Raw genomic sequence first — 22,336 nt, forward strand, 5'->3', positions numbered from 1 at the left:
AAAAAATGAAAACCAAAAGATAAAAAATAAAAAAATAGATAAATAAAATAAGAAGTGTATGTTATTAATATAGTTAATATAATTATAAAAGTTAGAGAGAATTATGAATAAACCATGAATAAAAAAAAGTTGCATCAGGTGAATGAAAAAAAAAAACATGATTGAGCAACAGAGACAAGAAAAAAAAAATACATATCTTGAAATAACTAGACTATAATGAATGAGGTTTTTTTTGCCATTTGATTAAAAATAGAAGGGCTAACAGTGGTAAAAAAATTACAAAATGAAATTAGTACACGGGATATTAATGGGAATTTATAATAAAGTTTTATGCGTCAACATCATTAGAAATAGTTAAAACCAAAATTTATGATCAAAAATAGACTATTATTAAAAGTAAATTAGAGGTTAGATTGGTATGTAGAGTAGGTTGGTTTGTAGAAAGAAAATCTCAAAAAAGATAATTAGAGATGCTCATGAAAAATGACAGGTCAATCTTTTACTATTTATGTTTTTCTCAATCTAGAATCAACTTTGTTTTATTTTAGTTGTCGAGCATGATGTCATCAACGTGAATACAATCATATTCATGTCATATAATTTGACAATTTATTCTTTTTATGTCATTATTTTTCATCAATTTTTACATCTTTATTGATCTCTATACTAATAAAAGAGTAGCTTTTTTGCCATGTGTCATCATATTAGACATTTTAATTAATGTGTTGTCACTTGTCAATCTATTAGTTTTCCATTTTAAATTTATTAGACCTCTTCATTAATGTGATTCTATTTTAAATTTTAAATTATTGTTTTCATTAATTCACAAATAAAAAATATCTAATATATATTAAAAATTAATTTTATATATTTATTTGAATCAATGATTATAATTTCACATAACTAATAAAAATATCTCTTAAATTAATAATTGATTTAAAATAACTTATTAATAATTTTGAGTTTTTTCTATAAAAGTTTGATTAATTTTATGGTTCCTACATGTTATAAACTAGTGTGTTTATAAAACACAAAAGTCATTAAATGAGGACTTAAACTTAATATAATCGATTAAATATGTAACCGATCCGACCCACATAGAACTCATTCTAATATGTCACCCAAAATCCATTGACCCGTCCCTAGTTTGGACCAGAATAGTACAATAACATTCTTGTGGACTAAATATGTAAAATGACGAATGCTGGAGGATGAAATCTGTAACTTAAAGAAAGTCAACATGAAAATATGACCGTTGGAGACGGTCCGTTTATTTGGAAAAGCGATTTGATTATGGGCATCGAATGATCGAATCACATGCTCCTAAAAAGCAATTACGAAGCTTCACTACGCAATAAAGCTGTACGCGTACCCTCGTCTACTCTACAACCCATCTCTCTCCTTCTCTCTATTTTGATTTCTACTTTAAGTGTTGATAAATTATCAAGAGTTGAATCTACAACCAACAACAATGGCGAATCAGAGAGTGGTTCTAACGGAAACAGAACTTGATGAAACGAACAGTCAGGTGCATCATCCTTACGCGTTTCATGTATCTGGACCTCGTAAAGTTTCTGCCCCGAATTGGCGAGATCTCATCAATTCCAGTTGGTTAGCTTTTCAATTCAACCCTTCTCTTCATCAATTTGTTGTTCTTCAATCTGGTTTTGTTTCCCTGTTTTTGTATAAATTGTGATGTTACTGTTATCCAAATCAGAATTGATTCAAAACTGAAGTATCGGATGAAAACCATGGGAAATCTTCGGATTTTGTTAGGGTTTGGTTCTAATTTGGGGATTCTATTGAATTTTCGGGGTTAAACTCAAAGATCATTGGAATATTGTGATGCATAAACATAGAATCGTATGCTCTTCTTTCTTTATCGCTTTGTTAGTTCCTGTTCCAATTTCAATTGGCTTTTGAGGTTCAATTTAGGGTTTTCAACTTGAAATAGACATTTATACTCTGTTTCTGTAACAATTGGTTTTTCGTCTAAAGTGATAATGAAGGTATTATATTTATAGGTATGATTAGGGTTAGATTTAGATAAGAGTATCCATATGGAAACTAATTTATAAGATCTAACGAAGCTACTTTTTCAGATCATGATTATCTATGATCATCTGATTTTGAACAAATTGCTAATAGTACGTTGCTATTTCTTACTTCTAGGAAAGATGGAAACTACAAGAGAACAGTCATCGCCTGCTTTATCCAAGCCGTATACTTACTTGAACTCGATCGACAAGAAAACAGACCCAAAGAAACAGCTCTAGCCCCAAAATGGTTCATCCCCTTCAAATACAAACTCTCCCAAACCCTAATCGACGAACGCGACGGATCAATCTACGGCGCAATTCTCGAATGGGATCGCTCCGCCGCCTTATCCGATTTCATCCTAATCCGCCCAAGCGGCGCCCCTCGAGCCGTTTTGGCCCTAAGAGGTACGCTTCTCAAATCCCTAACTATCAGACGCGACATTGAAGATGATCTTAGGTTTCTAGCGTGGGAGAGTTTGAAAGGCTCCGTGAGATTCAATGGCGCGTTGGAAGCGCTGAAATCGATTGCGGATATGTACGGGAGTAACAACGTGGCGGTCGCCGGACATTCGTTAGGCGCCGGATTTGCTCTTCAGATCGGGAAATCGTTGGCGAAACAGGGGTTGTTTGTTGAGACGCATTTGTTTAATCCGCCGTCGGTTTCTCTTGCGATGAGTTTGAAGAATATGGGGGAGAAAGCGGTTTTCGCTTGGCAGAAAATGAAGTCGATGATGCCTTCTGCTACTTGTGTTGTTGATACTGATGACGGTGGTGAGGGTGGTGGTGCAGGTGGTGGGTTTAGTAATCCGGCGGCGTTTAACAAATGGGTTCCTCATTTGTATGTTAATAATAGTGATTATATATGTTGTTATTACACGGATCCAGCCGTTGGTGATGGTGGAGAAGGAGGCGGTGGTGGTGGTGGTGAAAAGGAGAATGTGAGGCCGGCGATGGGTGGTAATGGTGGTCATATGGCGGCGAAGCTTTTTGTGTTGTCGAAAGGGAAACAGAAGTTTTTGGAAGCGCATGGATTAGAACAATGGTGGTCGGATGATTTGGAGCTTGAATTGGCATTACAGAATAGTAAGCTTATTAGCAAGCAATTGAAGTCCTTATATACTGTGCCACCTAACACCACCGGAAACCGCCTATGACTGGTGGTCGGAATATCTTTGTGATTATGGGATTTTGATGTAGAAAATTTTCAATTAAGACGTTGGATGTTGAAAGGGTGGAGATTTATTTTGTGTTTTGAAGTTGAATGATATTGATTTTTGTGTAAACAAAGTATCATTCATTTCATGTACAATGGCAATAAGAAATGAAAAGACATGAGAAAATTTTTAATTGAGAAAACAATTTCCAATTTGGATTCTAGATGTTTGGTAGGTTTTTTCTTGTTCATGTTTGGCTATGTTATATTTTTGTTGTGTCCTTAGTCCCTCTCTAGTCTAAAAAAGACTATGATGAACAAATCATCCCCACCCCAATGTTGGTATATCTAATATCTTTACCCACTGTAAAGCTAGAAATCATTCATTTTTGTTGCTAATATCTTAAGTTAAACTTCAAATTACATATCTTAATTCCAACTCCAAATCACATATCTTCGATCCAACTACCACCCATTATTATACTGACTTCGTTACTATATCTCCCTTAACATCTCTCAAAGAGCACCCACATACACACTAGATTTCAGAAAGTGATCTTCAAGAAAGCACATGAACACGCATGTGTGCGCGCGCACACACACATTAGTGAACAAACCCTAGAACCGTGTTCATCCGCTTTAGGAATTCACACACACACACACACATATTAGAGAACAAACCCTAGAAATGTGTTCATCCGCTTTAGGAATTCACACACATAGATGAACAAACCCTAGAAATGTGTTCATCCGCTTTAGAAATTCTAGTGAAAATTGAAACCCTGAAATTGAGGGTTTCTGTAACATAAAACCATTAGTGAACAAACCCTAGAACTGTGTTCATCCGCTTTAGGAATTCACACACACACACACATTAGAGAACAAACCCTAGAAATGTGTTCATCCGCTTTAGGAATTCACACACATAGATGACCCTAGAAATGTGTTCATCCGCTTTAGAAATTCTAGTGAAAATTGAAACCCTGAAATTGATATGTGTGTGTTTTTAAACAAAAATGATTTCTAGAGCAAACCCAAATATTATAATGGTTTTATGTTACAGAAACCCTCAATCAAAGGTCTTGAAGAAAATGAAAACCCTGAAATCAATGAGGAAAACGATAAAGATTTATAGGTGTTCATGTTAAACTGAGAGATCAGTTCTTAAGAAACACAATTAGGGTCTTGAAGAAAACAAAATCCCTATAATCGAATCTTGTGTTTTCTTTTTTTCTTTCTCAATATTTTTTGTGAGGTTTCTCAAAGGGGGTGAATGGTACAAACAATGTTTAAGGGTGAAGGATGCCAACGAGATTGAAGGAAGGTGTTGACAACGGAGTATTCCAATTTCAGATTTGGGGTTTTACTTTTAAAAAGGTGTTTTGTAAACACCAGTTTTTAATATAAAAAATGTCTTTTTTAAATAGCTATGAATTCTTGACTTTTCTAAAAAAACCAATAAATTGATTGAAATACATTTTCAAACACCCCTTAGAAAAGAGGGAAGTAGATCTAGGGTGGGTGGGCAAGGGTGGTTTATATTATTTGTTTAATTATAAATATAAAATAAACACTATATAATTAAAAAATGAAATAGGTGCAAAATAGTCGATTTAGACCCGATAGGAACCAACTACGCAACAGAAATATAACATAGGAATCGTTCAAGTTAAGAAAATAAGTTAGACACTAAACGGTTATATTACCCCGAACCACATGGACCATTCATGTAATTCACTATTTATTCTATTATATATATATATATATATATATATATATATATATATATATATATATATATATATATATATATATATTTTCTAGTTCTACGTATAGAAAAAAATACTTTTGCTAGAAACATAGCAAAATTATTGTTTGAAACTGATTTTTTGTTTTTTGTCTTTTTAACTTTTTGTATGGATGTTTGTAAATAATAAGGCTTTTAAATTAATCGAATGTATTAAAATAGAATGATATGAGGTTTTAAAAAAAAGGCTAGACGAAACAATGATGGAAGAATTATGCTATTGGGCTGACTGGAGTACTAAAACTACACCGAACTTGAGATTTGGTTGGGACCGTTTACAGACTCTTGGGTTGTATCCATCCGAGGCTAACTCTATAGTGTCGGTCTAAATCAGTTTTCGAGTCTTCGGTCCTAGACCGGTCTAGTATGGTCCTTGACACCTTTTCTTTTTATGTATTTATTTATTTTGTTAACCGGTCTGAATCCGTCTTTTAATGCAGGTCTAAATCAACACATGAAAATGTTAGACGAAGTTATAGTTTTATATGAATCAATATCACATCATACTTCTAAAAGTACTTATGTTTTAAAAAATGATAATAACATTTATTCGTTTATACACAAATTGCTAGAGTGTGTTCATTAACATTAAAATGTCTAGATTACTAATTCCATTGTACGAATCATACGACATTTTTTCCAATTTGATTGAGAAGAATAAGATTCAAAAACAATTTAAAAATTTATATACAACGGAATTAACAAATAAAAGTTTACGTATTCACAAAAGGGAAAATTTCATAAAAACCACTACAATTTGTTTTTTTTTTTTTGGTTTAACCTCTGGAATAATTTTTTTCTATGTTAACTGTTAAAAATTTCTTTTATTTTTAAAAAAAACCACCGCATAAGACTTTGAATTCTATAAAAATAATGAGAGTTTGAATATTTTTTGATTTAACCACTTAGAAATTTTTATTTTCGACTTAACCATCGATAGTTTGAACTTATTTTTAATAGAACCATCATTCACCGAAAAAAATATTTTTTTGTTTGTTATTTGCAAGTCACTAAATTAATGGAAAAAAAAATGAAAAAACGTAGAGTGGTTTTTTTGAAGAAAAAAAAACAAATTTTCAATGGTAAACTAGAAAAATATTATCTCGATGGTTAAATAAAAAGAAAAACAAACTATAATGGTTTTTATAGAATATGTCCTTAAAAAACTAGATATAAATGGATCAACTACAATTATCAAAGAACCTATGGTTTAAAGTCTCTTTTCCCTTACTAGAGGGACCGGGTTGAGAACAAGAGGTTTGTGGTAACATTTGTAGAAGAGATTACAATTGGTTTTAAAAAGAGTTAGAAAGATGTTATTTATTTATTTATTTATTTATTTATTTTAGGAGTTTGTGATTGGAACATAGGTAGAGCTTGAAATAGATGTTTGGCAAAAACCTTATGTCAGAGCTTGGGTCATGGAAACCTAAATGCCCCTTCTCTCCCTTGTTGCTAAGGTACCAAAGTAACCTTCAATACATCATCTTCATTCTTGATGCAATCTTCAAAAAAAATTATTAGAAGTAAATCCACATGTTATTTGAAACACAAAATTTCTTTGGAAAAAGATATTAGTAAAAAATGAAAAATATTTGAAGATTGAAAGATTTTAGAATTTTCAAATCATAAAAATATTTTTGGATTTTCTGTTTTAAGAAAAGAAAATTTCTGAATGAAAAATACTAAATTGAAAAAAAGAAAAATATTATTGTGAAACATATTTAAACAAATTTAAGAAAATCCATTGAATCATCTTAAAGAATAAAGAATGAAGTACCATTTCAAAATTTTACATGATTAACATTTATTCGTTATTTAGATATCCAAGAATATTTACACAAAACATCTAAAAATGTGTGGCTATATTCTAGATTCGCAATTTGTGTAAAATGGATAGCAAATTGAGGATTTCACAATTAGTATGTAAATAAACAAACAAAACTAATTTTTCACATCAAAATATGAAACATCTTATACTTCAGCTATTTGAATAGCCCAATAAACCAGTACATTAGGAATAAAATTTCTCGTTCTTGACTTGAGAATACCAAAAGTATGAATTCGAATGTAGATAGATTCACCCTTCACTCTTTTTTGTTAAATTAGTCCCCAGGTGTCACATCTTCAAACCAGACGACTTCGTCGTCTGGGGGCTTAGATGACTTCATTTTTTGTAGTATCATCACAGAGCATATAATTGAAATATAAAATCATCATCACACATGTAATATTACAAGTGTCATTGGTTTACATCAAATATTGTATTTCAATATTACATGCCAAAATATTCAAAGTATGATGAAAACAAAACATAACAAAATATCTATGTAGTCTTGCTGACCAACCTGTTCAATGGTTTCTTGAGAATACAAGTTAATTTAAAAAGGTCAATATAAAAATGTTGGTGAGTTCATAAGCATGTTTGAATAAAAGGTTTTGTATTGCTTTGTAAACACCAGAAAATCCGATATTTTATGAAAAACAATTTGAAATATTTGAAATGTTTGTGTCCGATCTCGTATTAATCCATGTGTGTTAATGTTTGTGAGAGTATAAAGAGAATGACCTCAGACAACCCGATGTTGTCTGCTTATGAGAATGTTGGAATCTCAACACCCGAGTTTGAGTACCAGCGCGAGTATGTTACCGTGTTATCGAAAAAAAAAGATGGTTTCCCATAAATTTTATAATGTTAATTCCTCTAAGTGAGTCGTTATAACCATACTAGATAATGACAATTTCGCCTGTCTATATAACCATACTGTAGTGAACAGCTCAGGTGTGGGGTGTTATCCCCGTATAGATCTATACACGAACTCCCACTCTTCTTTCAAGAAACTCTGGTTATAACTACAGACTATGATTTTACACTCAATAGGTGTCAACCGAAACGTCTCACTAGATCCTTAATCGAATTTACGCAAAAAAAAGAGAACATATAAGGTATATTACAAGCCCAATAAACATGTAAGTGGACAACTAAGGCCCACTAAACATGAAAATTATTTTTAGGATCAAAAGGAATATGAATATATATCCCGGGCCCAATATATATGTAAAAGGACAACTAAGGCCCATTTAACATGTATATTATTTTCAGGCCCAATAAGGATGAGAATACCGAAATCGATCCGTGATTTGTTACGTCAGTTGTATAACCTATGTTGTTTACCAAAGTGACATAAAAAACTCATCTTTTTGTAAATGATCATTTTTGGTCCTAAAAACCGAAAATTTACAAAAGGCGGAGAGTATCCTAAAAACCTATGTTGTTTACCAAAGTGACATAAAAAGCTCATCTTTTTGTAAAAGATCATTTTTGGTCCTAAAAACCGAAAATTTACAAAAGGCGAAGAGTATCTTAGTATCGAGTTCAAGAATATGGAATTGTTTCATAATGAACTCTTCCGAGAACACCACAACTTAATGGTGTGGCTCAAAGGTGTAATCGAACCTCGTTAGACATTGTTCGTTCCATGACGAGTCGAGCTTTTCTTTTCAATTTTTTTTTTCTGGGGGTATGCCTTAGAGGCAGTCGCCTACATCTTCAATCTTGTCCCTACCAAGAAGGTTGCCAAAACGCCTCACAAGATGTGGATATAGAAAGTTCCCTCATTGGCACATATCAAGGTTTGGGGTTGTGAAGTTTTCGTTAGATGAGAGATTGATGAAAAACTAGAACCTAAAAGTGAGAGATGTATTTTCATTGGATACCCACAAAAGGCTTTTGGATATTTTTTCTATAGACATAATGACAATGTGGTCTTTGTGGCACGAAGGGGAGTCTTTCGCGCGCGAGAGAGAGAGAGTTCATATTCAAAGAGGATAGTAAGAGTCAACCAATGAAAGAACCTTAGAAGATACTAATGCTCAACTAGAGGATGAGACTCATATTGAACCTATTGACAGTCCTTTACTTCTTCGACGTTCTGGTAGAGTTAACATGCCACCAATGTTCTATGGTTTCCATACAAGGTCAGAAAGTGATACGTTTATCTATGGTCATACACTGGTAAATTTGGATGAGCCAGCTAACTACAAGGAAGCGATGGTAGGCCCTGAAGCTTCCAAATGGAAAGAGGCAATGGATGGCGAGATCAAGTGCATGTATGATAACCAAGTTTGGAATTTGATTGATCAAGAACCTGGCCGAAAGATAGTTGGTTGCAAATGGATCTTCAAGAAGAAGACCAACATGGATGGAAAAGTACACACTTTCAAGGAACGACTGGTTACGAGAGGCTTTACTCAAACCCTAGGGGTCGACTATGACGAGACTTTATCACCAGTGGCCAAGATAAAGTCTATCAGGACAGTGCTCGCCATAGCTACCTTTCATGATTATGAAATATGGAAGATAGATGTCAAAACCACTTTCGTTAATGGGAAGTTGGGTGAAGATGTTTACATGAGTCAACCAAAGGGTTTTCTAGATGCAAAGTTTCATAATAGTGTGTGTAAGCTTGAGAAATCTATTTGTTGATTAAAATAAGCATCTTGTAGCTTGAACATTTGCTTCCATGAGAAGGTCAAAAAGTTTGGTTTCTCTAGGAGTGGAGATGAGTCTTGTGTGTATGTCAAGGCTAGTGGGAGTATAGTAACCTTTCTAGTATTGTATGTTGATGACATACTCCTTATAAGAAACGACATTCCAACTTTGAAAGAAGTAAAGTCTTGGCTTAGAAAGTGTTTTGCTATGACGGATTTAGGCATGGCAACCTATATTTTTGGGAGAAGAATCTTAAGGGATAGAAAGAAAAGACTAATTGGTTTTAGTCAAAGTATATATTTAAATAAGGCACTAAAATGTTTTAGTATGCAGAATTCCAAGAAATGAGAGCTACCTATTCAGAGTAACGCCAAGCTGAGTAAGACTCGAAGCCTTAGTACATATGAAGTGATAGCAGAAATGAGTCGAGTCTCATATGCTTTAGCTGTAGTATCAATCATATACGCTATGAAATGTACTCGATCTGACGTGTCTTTTGCTTTAAGCATGGTCAATCACTTTCAGGAAAATCCCGGCAAAGCTTATTGACAGCAGTAAATAATATTCTCAAGTATTTGCAGAGGACAGAGGATCTAAATCTAGTCCTTGGAGGAAGTGATACATTGAGATTAACTGGGTATAGTGACGCCAACTTTCAAACAGATAGAGACAATCTTCGTTCTTAATCTTGTTGGGTGTTTATGTTAAATGGAGGAGCTATCACTTGGAAAAGTTCCAAGCAAGACATAGTGGCTGATTCTACTTGTTAATCATAGTACATAGTAGTGAGTGAAGCATTAAAGAAGCAGCTTGGCTGAAGAACTTCATCGATGATTTTGGAGTGGTTCCGAGCTTTCAATATCCAATCAAACATTTCCGCGATAACGATGGAGCAATTTCTTTGACCAAAAAATGAGAGATCATGGTAAATCAAGACATATCGACAAAAAGTACCATTATATCAAACATAGAGTTAAAGAAGGTCATCTCATAGTGAAGAAAGTTTCTTCAAAAGATAATCCTGCATATTCACTCAAAAAGACTCTAAGTAGGATTAAGCATAGTCAACATGCTAGGAGTATTGGTTTAAGAGATGACATTAGTTTTAGTAGGTAGATATTTAGGGTGAAACTTGTAACACTATAAATGTAATTGATTTTTGGTTATTGAATAATAGAGATTATTGATGAGTATTGTTTACTACCTTTTTCAATTATATATTCTTGTGTTTTGTTTTGCATGTTTTACTTCCTAAATAATTTGATTATTCGAAGCTCTAGAGTCGATCATACTTTAGGAAGTAAGTAGTGAATGAAGACTATCATGAATTGGATTGTTGATTGCCTAAGGATTCTGGACATAACAATTGTGTTGCTATAACATTAATTAGTACTAAGAAAATGGAGATTTGAGTATTGGATAAACCCATGCTAAGAGAATTACTTCATGGATTATATCACGAGTAATTACGAGACGATAATATCTTGTATTCTTAAAATGGAGATATATGAGTTATAATTAAAAAAAATCGGTTGTACATTTGTGTTGCGTAAACGCATCTGTAACTTGATGTTATAAAACATAGTGTCATGTTTGATTTTGTGAGTAAAACATTTAAGACTATGAGTAAAAATTTATTCGTTCCTTTTACCCTAATGGGAAAAATGATATCTATAGGCCCCTCGGTGATTTGGTGTTGACCTATAGTGTTGGGCATAGCCATGACTAAATTGATGTGTTATAGGTGCATTTTATGCACCTATTTTGCATGTTTATTTCCGTCCTTTCATAGCATTCTACTTCATAATTCTTGCATTTAGTTAATTATTTGGACAACTGCATGTTTCATTAAGAATGCCTGGTATTTCATTATTTCTGATTTATTTTGAAGACAATATGGAGCGTGGAGCTTGGAGCTTGGAAGCATGGAACTCGGAATATGGAGCTTTGGAGCATGAAGAGAAGATGAATCGGTCATTCCATGGAGGAAAGCCTGAAGACATAACCCGAGTCATTGTTGCATTGTCATCACATCAAAGGACTACGTTTGAAACACAATTCATGTCACACCGACAAGGGCCGTGTTTGTCCTTTCTCATCTTATATTTGAGCAACATGACTCGTGGTGAAGCTAGATTGAAGATAGATCTAACAATGAAGACTTGTTGGAATTTTAGCAAAAAGCATGGGCCATGCCAAAAACACATGGTCAAGACAAATGACCATGCCAAAAACACATGGGAAAAAGGCATGGCCATGCCAAAAACGCATGGCCTTATGGCATGCATGTGAACTTTAATTAAAACAGGAGAACGTCATTTGTAGAGGGAGACAGTTTCTGGAGTAACTAGGGGCGATCTTGGGAGATTTTGGGAGAATTCTAGGAGCTTTTGAGAAGGCCTAATCATTGCAAATGCTTTTTATTTCATTTTTGTAAGCATTAAAGATTCCAATTCCATCTTTATACTTGTTTGATTTGTTCTTAGCCATGTGTGGCTAAAAAACCCTAGTTTCTAGTTCTTGTTCAAAACATGTTGATTGCTTGACTTGAAGCATGTGATTAGACGTTTGACTTATGATTCTATTCCAGTTATTATGTTCTTGTTTAAACTAGAATCCTTAAATTTGATTTGTGTTTGATTGGCCACTTTCATGAATTGAATTTTTGTGTAGTTGATTAACTTTTAGGGCACCTAATCGTTCTCTAAAGTTAATGATTGGTAACAAACAATAGGTTTTCTTATTGTAGAACATTTATCACATGTTTTCACACTTCCGAGCGTATGAGAAGAAATGAACATTGTTGGGAAGCATGTACAAAACTTAATGCAGTTTTTCAACACAATCTAAGAGCGTGTTTAGGTTGAATTAGTAAAGCTAGGTCTAGTCAAAGAGCGTGTTTTGGTTAGATAATTTGGCAAGCAAGAGGTATTAGAGTGTGTTAATACTTTTCAGTACCAACTTAGAATAGTAATAAAAAATTACATCAAGTCACAATCAGGTTAAATGAAAACATTGTGAATTAGAACTAGAAACACTTTTACAACTTGTTTATAAATCTATTTCATTTTCTGCATGTTCTAAAGTTGATTGTTATTTTCATTATTTGACTTTTGCAAACAAAAACCCCCTTTGTGACCAAAGTACCTTGTGCAAAGAGGCATAGACTTTTGTCCCGTGTCTTTGTGGTTCGACCCTACTTGCCTTGTACTACTTTTTAGTGCATTACAGCAGTGTATTTAGAGTCTATTGTACCCCTTTATTTGTTGGGTTTGACACGCCTAACAAATTGGCGCCGTTTTCAGGGATGCGATGTTACTAATTGTTTATGCCTAGATCTGTTTGTACAGGTACACCACTTGCAGTTGACTCGGAGATAGAGAAGACTACAAAGAAGATACGGAAGCAAGCCAAGCTTCATAAGAGGCAACCGGTTTCTGTAACTTCTTCATCATCTACCCCTCCGGTCATCAACATTTGGGAGGATATACCCCTCTCAAGTGTGTCAGAAACTGAAACAGAAAACCCCTCATCATCATATCAACCATCCGCACCCATAAATACCACCCCACCCTCTTCACCTACTCATAACATCCCAAATTCCACACCCACAGAATCCTCAATTCCTACTCATACCATGGGAGATAACCATGGAGGGAATCCACCTCCAAACCAACCACCCGAACAAACCCTTCGCCAATGGGCGAGGCAAGAGCTTACTCAACAACCTCTTTGCATCACCTATACACCAGCCACAAACCTTGAATTGAAATCCGGTCTCATCCACTTACTCCCAACCTTTAGAGGCTTAGAAAATGAAGATCCCCAAAATTTACTCACAGAGTTCCATGTTGTGTGTGTTGGCATGAAACCACACAAATGTCACGGAGGACCAAATCAAGCTTAGGGCATTCCCTTTTGCAGTGCAAGACTAGATAAAAGATTGGCTTTATGACCTATAAGGTCGAATTTTGTTGTAATATGTCGAAATCTGTGTAATTGTCTTTTTCGTATGTTCATTATGTATTTACTAAGACATCTGTTTTTACGAAGCTTAAATGTTTAGCCTTAGTATTTTTTGTATTGCCAGTCTCCTATAAATAGGGGCTGAACATAGAGTAGATGATAGAGTTTTTCAAGTTTTCTATTATCATTTTGTATTCGTGTTCATTGGAAGTAATGAGAGCTTAAACTAGAACTTATTTACTTCTCGTATTCATCTTTACTTAGATTTTGATTCAAATACTCGATTAAACTCTTCTACAATTGGTATTAGAGCAGGAATCAATACTGCAAAGATCTGATTTTCATTTGAATCTCTTGTTTTTGAGTCGTAAGTTTGTCTCAAAAGTTTTCGCACAGTAAGGATCTGAAAATCATCTCTGATCTTCAGTTTTGATTTGATTCTGCGTTTGATTTGTGTAATCGAGTAATCGATTTTGAGTCTGATCATTTCATTCATCAAATTCCAAATTTCTTCAAGTTTTTCTTATAAATCACATCCGTACGAAAATGACGAATTTCAACATGAACACGATGACTTCATTTTCACATCTGTTAGGATCTTCTACGAAGATTCCTATGTTGATTCCAGAGTACCATGATCAGTGGGCTGATTGAATGGAGGATTACTTGACCGGATTGGATGAAGAACTCTGGAGTTTCATCATAGGAATCGTTCAACCTCCACCAGTTGTTCAAATTATCGGAACATCTGGATCAACAGATGCAGTCTCTGATCAATCCATCAGGCTGCAGGACAATGAAAAACGATAACATTTTACTCGAACAATCGAGTGAAAACGTTTTTCAAGAAACCTTTCAACCCCAAAGGGAAACAGAGTGATGGAAAAGGAAGTTTTGTGAATAAGTTTGTGGGAGAGGAGAAAAAGAAATTTGAGAAGAATGATGTGAAGGCAACTGAAGCCGAAAGCGAGAAGAAACTCAAGGGTGATTCGGGTGTTGACTATCATTATTGCAAAAGGAGCTAATCATTTAGCTAATGATTATATGCTTCGTAAGAAAGAGGAGAAAAATAATAGGGTCAAGGACGAAGCCTATTATGTTGAAAGATTGGAAGAAGTTCGTGCAAAGACGAAGGGGTTATCTTTGGTTGCTCAAGGCGAAGGTGAGGAGGATGGAACTTATCAGATCTGGTCTTCAGGATCTAACGATGAAGAGATGCGTAATCCGACGCATGGTGCTATGCTTGCACATTTTGAAGAAGATGAGAACGAAAAGGTGACTGGTCACTGTTTCATGACCAAATCAGGAGACAAATCACCAATGACTACCATGGTATGTGTCATTATTCAGTCTTTTAACATTCCTTTACAAGCTTATGATTAAGAAATAATTGCATTTGATGATACTGTTGCTTACTTTGATACAATTGTGGTGTCTGCTAATAATGAAGCTAAGAAACTAAACATCCAATTGCAAGAGACACAAAAATTGTTAGATTCGAAACGAAGCAGAGTAGAGTATCTGGAATTACAAATTACAAATATCATGTGTGATAGGGATTCGTTAAGCATTGATGTTAAAATGTTGTTAGCGCAAAGAAACATTTACTCTAATTCAGCAAAGAGATTATATGCTAAATTGACTGCTTTGCATCATTCGTCTGACATTAGGAAAGATCAACATAGGAAGTTATTACCTTTTCTAGCTTTTGAAAGAGAGAAAATTGATAGCTTGTCTTATGATTGTGAGAAAACCATAGCAAAATGCGATAAAGTGCCTGATAATCGATTTGGTTATGGTATTGTTAAGATAGATGAATATTTGAATGCTGATGAACTTGTTGAGATAGTGAATGATACCTTAACCAAAAATGAACATATCAAAATTTTGAAAAGAAATGAGAATTCGAAACTTGACTCTCAATCTAATTTTGCTGATGTCGATGATAATTCTGATAGTTTTAGCGAAATCAGTGAAATTGAGGAAGAGGAAAGTGTCAATTGTTCACAGTTGTCTGTTATTAATATCACATCTAAGTCTAAAGGAAAAGAAAAATGTAATGATTCGTTGGTTAAGGTTGCCACTGACAAACCCTCAACTTCGGAAGGTTTTGATTTCGAAAATGTAAGTGTCAAAGATAGTCAAACGGATAGTAATGATGATGAGGATGAATGTCACACCCCAAAACCAGAACGACGGAAACGTTCGGGGGCGGAGGACTTCATGTAAGTATCACAACACATGCAATATAGTAATCCAAGTACAAACAACCATTTCATTAATAAGTATAAGTTTTACATAAGTGTTTAAACATTACATATTCAAACACCAAAGTAGGTACAGTAGAAGACAAGAGTCACGGTACGGTACTAGGTAGTCTTCTCAATAGCTTCAGGAGTGTACCTGTCTACTAGATTCCTGAGAATACAAGTTATTTGAAAAGAGTAGATCAGCATTTAAGCTGGTGAGTTCATAAGTATTTTAGTTCTGTAAAGTATACTCTAGGTTCTTTGGAAAAGTTCACTGGTTCCACCAGAAAATCCTATATTTCCTGAGGTGATAAACTGATAACCTCAATAGTTCCCCTCTATAATTACTTAGTTTATATTAATTATGTATAACCTAATATCGAACTGATAGTGAAATGGGTGTCTCTGCCCTAAGCCCACAACCAAACAAGGAACAGGAAGTAAGACGGAAGTCACACATTTCACTGTCAATCGGATATTACTTATATATAACTCTGATGTAATAACTAAGGACTTGTAGAATTAACCACTAAAGGTCTTTTGTGTTATACTAGTTTACAGAGATTGAATGACTAAGTGTCATTTGATAAGTGGTTTAATTCCATAACCCGTTTCATTTGTAAAAGTGGTTTAATCCCATAACCGTTCCATTTGTAAAAGTGGTTTAATCACATAAACCATTTCCTTTGTGTAAGTAGTTAAATCCCATAAACCGTTTCCTTTATATAAGTGGTTAAATCCCATAACCGTTTCTTTTGAAATAGTGGTTTAATTCCATAAACCGTTTCATTTGTAAAGGTATTCTTAGTTATATATGTTCTATGGTAAAAACCTTAGTATTAATCCTGGAAAATATTATATTATCCATAATACTGCCTTGTGGTTTTAAATGTTCAAAAACAGAAGTACAAGTATATTTACCATACATGATTTCATGATACGTAGCTTTTACTGTAAGTAAAAACTACAAAAGGTATATTTGGTTGGGATGTAATTATCTTTTCTTACTGTTTTAAGAGAAGTATATTACTTAGTAATTCACTCATTGTTTTATCCATGTGAGTTTTATTAACCATACTAATATGACTGATATGCCTGCGGCGACGTTCTTCAGGCGTCGGAATGGAATGATATTTGACACCTTAGGCATGCCGGCCAAACTGTAGCGAATAGTAGAGGTGCGGGATTGTCAGTCCCATATAGATCTATACACAAATTCACGCTCTCCCTACAAGAGATTCTGGTTAATAGGTTAGGACTTAAAGTCGTACTTAGATAAGTACACCGTGAAGGGTCTCACCAATTTATTGTTTCAACGAGATTTACGATGTATTATTACCCCGTGATTGCTAACCCTGGTACTCTGTATCGTACGTTTGTTAATGCAAACCCGGTATGATGTATTATTACCCCGTGATTGCTAACCCCGGTACTCTGTATCGTACCTTTGTTAATGCAAACCCGGTATGATGTATCTTTACTTCTTTAATATGTTATTCGTATATTAAAGGCATTATACATATCCTGGTATAGATAAATGAATTGTTGGTAATTTCCTTGGAAAGTATACAGTCGTGAATCATACTTGTATATTTAGTTTTGAATCATAAATTATACCAATTATAATTTATATGCTCTAATCTAATTAGCATGATTTCTCATGGATGAACACATTTGCTCAGCCCGATACAAAGGTGGTGATACCAAAAGGAGTAACCTTTTGTACTCATATATGTATAATATATATATATATATATATATATATATATATATATATATATATATATATATATATAATTAAGAAGGAAACGACCTTTGGACAAATAACACAAATTCGCTTTTTAACATATTCTACAACTTTTATTTAGATTGTTAAGTCTAAAAATCCTTTTATCAAAAATTCGCTTTTTACACTGAACAGTGTTTTGCCGGTTTTATCGCGAATTTTCGATTGGTCATAACTTCTTCGTTATAACTTGGATTTCAGTGTTCTTTATATTTTTGGAAAACTTGTTACAAACTCTACCACTTGGTTCATCCCAATGATGATTATAGATCAATAAATTTTTGACCAAAATTTGACTGGTCACATTATCCCCCCGTTAGAGGGAATTTCGTCCCGAAATTAAGTCTAAAGTGATACTCATGGACTAGGTCTAATATTCCCTTTCCCAATTGAATTCAGGTCCCTGGTTTGTAATCCAACGAACCTTCACTAAGGGGATAAGACTTTGCGTGGTTCTTTAGATTTCCCTATCCATGGTTTTTATTGGTTCTTCTACAGAGTGTAGACTTTTATATAACTTGATTTCATCAAGTGAAATAGCAAGTGTTTTATCGGATAGACACCTCTTAAGATTAGATATGCGAAAGATGGGATGAATGTTATTAAGTTTTTGTGGTAGTATAAGTTTAAAGGTACAAGACCGATTCTAGTAATAACCTCAAACGGTCTTATGTACTTTGAGTTTTGTATTTCACACTTTATAAAGCGCATCTTGTCTTTCCTGAGTGAGACCTTCATATGACAAGGTCATCAATCCTGGAATTCCAAGGGTGTTCATTTATCGAATCCGTAGCTTCTCTGGTTAACTCTGGAAGCTTTATGGCGCTTCCCGATTCGTATTTTGTTTTTGGTAGTTTCTCGGATGAATTCCAGATCAGCGAGGGTGATGTGTTGAAATTGGATCTCTAGCTAGTTGCGTATTACCTAATTTAGTCCAGTGCAGATGGGATCTGTACTTGTGACCACATAAGGTTTTGAATGGAGCAACTTGAATGCTAGTGTGATAATGGTCTAGACTAATTGGTAAGTGGGTATCCCATTCTTTACCATAGCCGATCCCATCGAATCATGACTACTCTAGTTCCTAGAGATTTTTGAGTGACGGCCTGAACTAGGATATGATTCTATTATCTCAGTGGAGATAACAGATATTCGCATACCGTGCACTCACACGTTCCAGTTATCTTCTCTACTAGCCACATTTTCAGGTCTCACGGCTTCCTTTTGAGCCTCCTTACTTTGTGTGGAGAGATTTGAATGGGTTATCATAGTCAATGGTTGGAACTATGCCCTAGGTACTCTTTTCGACATAGGGTGTTAGTTACTATATTGGCTTTGTCGAGATGATAACGAATTTCAAATTCGTAGTCATTTAGTAGCTCGACCCACTATCGTGGTCTCATGTTGAATTCTACCTGGTAGAATACATGATGTTGGCTTTTGCTCCGAGGTTCATGATCAGACTCATACTTGGCTCATCCATCATCACCTCGTGTATGCAAGTCGTATATAATTTAGATATCTCAAAACGTTCAGATGGATGACTCTGCCCCAGGTCCACAACCAAACAAGGAACAGGAGATAGGGCGGAAGCACACATCCTTAATCTTGTTAAGTCTAACTTATATACCACCCTTGTGTATACACTTAGCAACGATAGATTAAGTTAATGAGTTCTTAGTCTCTATTCTTGAACTTGACCTGTGGTACAATGATTTTCCTATGAGATCTATTGAGGTATTTCAGTAGTTACTGACTTCTAAGACTACTTCTGTGCTTTTCGTTTGAAGTTTCCTGTCTACTAAGTAGGCTAGAATGGCGTGGTACTCTTCTCATGGGTACTTCTGAAGTTTTGAAACGAGAGGAAACCTAACGGTTTTGTGTTATGGATTGAAAGAATTTCATCTTACGGCTGATTAAGGAAAAGTTCTCTTATACATCATAAGAATTTTCACATGGTAAGGGCCAGGCCAAACCATGTCGAATGAGGATGTTAGAATTTTCTCGATGAAATAGATATTAAGTCGTTTTGGGATGAATGATTACTAGAAAGATATCCTAAGTACCTAAGTTTTCCACGCTTCTGGTTTTATTCTGTTATTATCACTACGAACCCCTTTTTGATTCGAGGTTGGCGGGTACTACCAATACGAGAGTCCTGATAATTTGAAATTATGAACTTTCATGAAACGATCCTTACTAGGTCTCTCTATAATTGCTTGGTGCATACAAGTCATGTATAATTAAGATTGGTAAGACCTTAGACTGAGCAATCCTGCCCTAAATCCACAACCAAACAAGGAACAGGAAATGAGGTGGGATTACTCACTCTAACTCTACAAATCTTAATTATAAATGACCCTTATGTATACACTAAGTTATCATAGCTTACCTGTTAGGGTATCAAATTTTTATATAAGTGTTATGATTTAGTTTGAACGGAAGAGTAATCATAATTATAAATAGTTATCGGGGTTTGGAAGCGTACCAAAATATAGCAGGGTTCTTTGATGCTTTCCCATGTATTGGGATCAAAATCCTCCTGCTCCCCTATAGTTCTTCTCTGTTGGACAGTCCCTCTTGTAGTGTCCTGTTTCACCATAAAGGTGACATATGGGAATGGTTCCAACATCAGTAGTTGAAGTGATGAACTCGACCGGAGTTCTACAGATGCGGGCGGTATGCCCCTTTATGTTGCATCTATTGCAATGCAGGTCTCGGCAAACTCCATGATGATGGTAGTTGCACTTACTGCGGTGTGGGAGGTTTCCTAAATACGGCTTGGTTGGTGCTAGAATAACAGGGCTGATGGGGGTATTGACTGCCCCAGTTCGTTGCCCTCTGTTAGGTTCTTGAGTTGAACAACTCCTTTTCAAGTTCTCGAACTTTCGTTTAAGGATATTAGGCTTAAGGTTCGAGGTGTCCTTACAAGTAGGTGCTTGTGGCTGTACTTGGTCATCACCACTATCGGGGTTACCGATAGCATTACTACTAACATTTTCCTTATTAGCATTAAGGTGTGCCATGACAGCTGTTACAGCTGCTTGAAACATAGCTGCATCTATCTGAAGGATTGGTGTTTTGCTGGTGGGTTGGTTACCCTTCTTTGGATGCATGATTCTATTATATGATAAGAAAATGAGTTCGTGAGCGACTATCGTGTCTCTAGATGTATTCTAACCATTTGTATCTATGTATTAATCTTTCGTTTTGTTATATTGTTCTTAATGATTCGACCTGCATCCCTATGATGCAGTCCTGGTAAGGAATATAGTTAAGTTTCTAGAATGGTTAGGAACCGAGTATCATCCGAACTAAGTTACCTTCGCTTGGTGGATATCGTTTCCTAATTTTCGAAAATATTCGAAAACAATTCATAACAGTGTCTACATAGAATAGACTTATGTGTCACACCCCAAAACCGGAACGACAGAAACGTTCTGGGGTGGATGATGTCATGTCAAGTATCACAACACATGCATTATAGTAATCAAAGTACAACAAAACATTGCATTAATAGTAATAGTTTTACATGGTTACATTACAATACAACAAAGTAATACAAGTAAATATAAGTAAGTACGGCATGGCACTAAGCTATCTTCATCAACAGCTCTGGGGATGTACCTGTCTAATGCTAACCTGAGAATACAAGTTATTTGAAAAGCGAGTATCAACATTTTTACAAATGCTGGTGAGTTCATAAGTATTTAGTGACATTTATCTAAATAACTTTATAAAGTAGTAGTTTAAGAGATTACAGTGTATTAGAGTTCTTTCCAGAAAATCTTATATTTTCTTTAATAACAGCAGCCTTCTACCAAGACTGGTCAGTGTTATGTGGTAAAAAGTAGTTTTCCCTTAATTGCTATCATTATCAAAATGCAGAATTTGATTATTAAAGAAAGCAAGAGACAACATGGAAATAACATATGCCTCAGCAGTGAGGACTGCTGACTAAGGCAAAGGAATCATAGACTCCAGGAGAGTATCGAACTAACGACACGCCTGGTTCAGTCTAACAAGTAGAGACTCAGACCCCAGAAGGTACCAAATGAAAGGTACAGCTGGTAAGGTCTAAAAAAGTGAAAAACAGACCCTAGACAGTATCAAATGAAAGGTACGTCTTGTAAGGTCAAAACAGAGAAGACAGACCCCATACAGTATCAAATGAAAGATACGTCTTGTAAGGTCGAAACAGTGTGACTCTGAAAATAAATTACCAGCATACAGTGTAAATTGCCGGTGAAATACCGTTACCTTAAGGCCAAAGAATTATAAGGTAACCCGGGATACTCGTAACCATACTGACTAGAGTACCAGACGCCCTACAAGCGTCTAAAATATGACATTTGTCACCCGTTGGCTTGGTAGGCCGGGACTGTAGCTAGCAGTCTGGGTGCAGGGGTGTCAATCCCGTATAGATCTATACACACAATGTCCGCTCTCTCTACAGGAGATTCTGGTTACCAACTAGACGACGGAGAAGGCCGTGTCCTGAAGATGCATCCCAAATAGTGGGTAGAGACTTCCAACTAGTGGGTAGTGTGTAAGTGCTGAACTAGAGGTAGAGACTTCCAAATAGTGGGTAGTGTGTTTCTAATGTAAGTGTAGACTAGAGGTAGAGACTCTTAACTGAACTGACTAGAGAATTCCTGTATGTCCATACTCATATACATAATATATAACTAATAAATCAAACGACCTTCGGACGGCCATCCGATCCCACCAGACCACATCTCAACGAAGAAAAGGAAATAGGGAGGACGAGCCTTCCTAAGTCTTTCAATCATTACTTATATGTATCAATATACGCACAGACATACATCTAACTATGACTGGGT

The 22,336-nt window shown here is 35.1% G+C and overlaps 1 protein-coding gene across 1 annotated transcript; it reads left to right on the top strand.

Moving 5' to 3' along the window:
- The first annotated feature begins 1,304 nt into the window (after positions 1–1,304).
- On the top strand, positions 1,305–3,398 carry LOC111903707 (GDSL esterase/lipase At4g10955). The gene is made up of 2 exons (XM_023899456.3): positions 1,305–1,611; positions 2,173–3,398. Exons 1-2 carry the CDS (start codon positions 1,472–1,474, stop codon positions 3,191–3,193), a joined length of 1,161 nt encoding a protein of 386 aa, XP_023755224.1. The 5' UTR covers positions 1,305–1,471; the 3' UTR covers positions 3,194–3,398.
- Positions 3,399–22,336: the final 18,938 nt, after the last annotated feature.

The sequence above is a fragment of the Lactuca sativa genome, chromosome 8, assembly GCF_002870075.4.
Source record: "Lactuca sativa cultivar Salinas chromosome 8, Lsat_Salinas_v11, whole genome shotgun sequence".
NCBI lineage: Eukaryota > Viridiplantae > Streptophyta > Magnoliopsida > Asterales > Asteraceae > Lactuca > Lactuca sativa.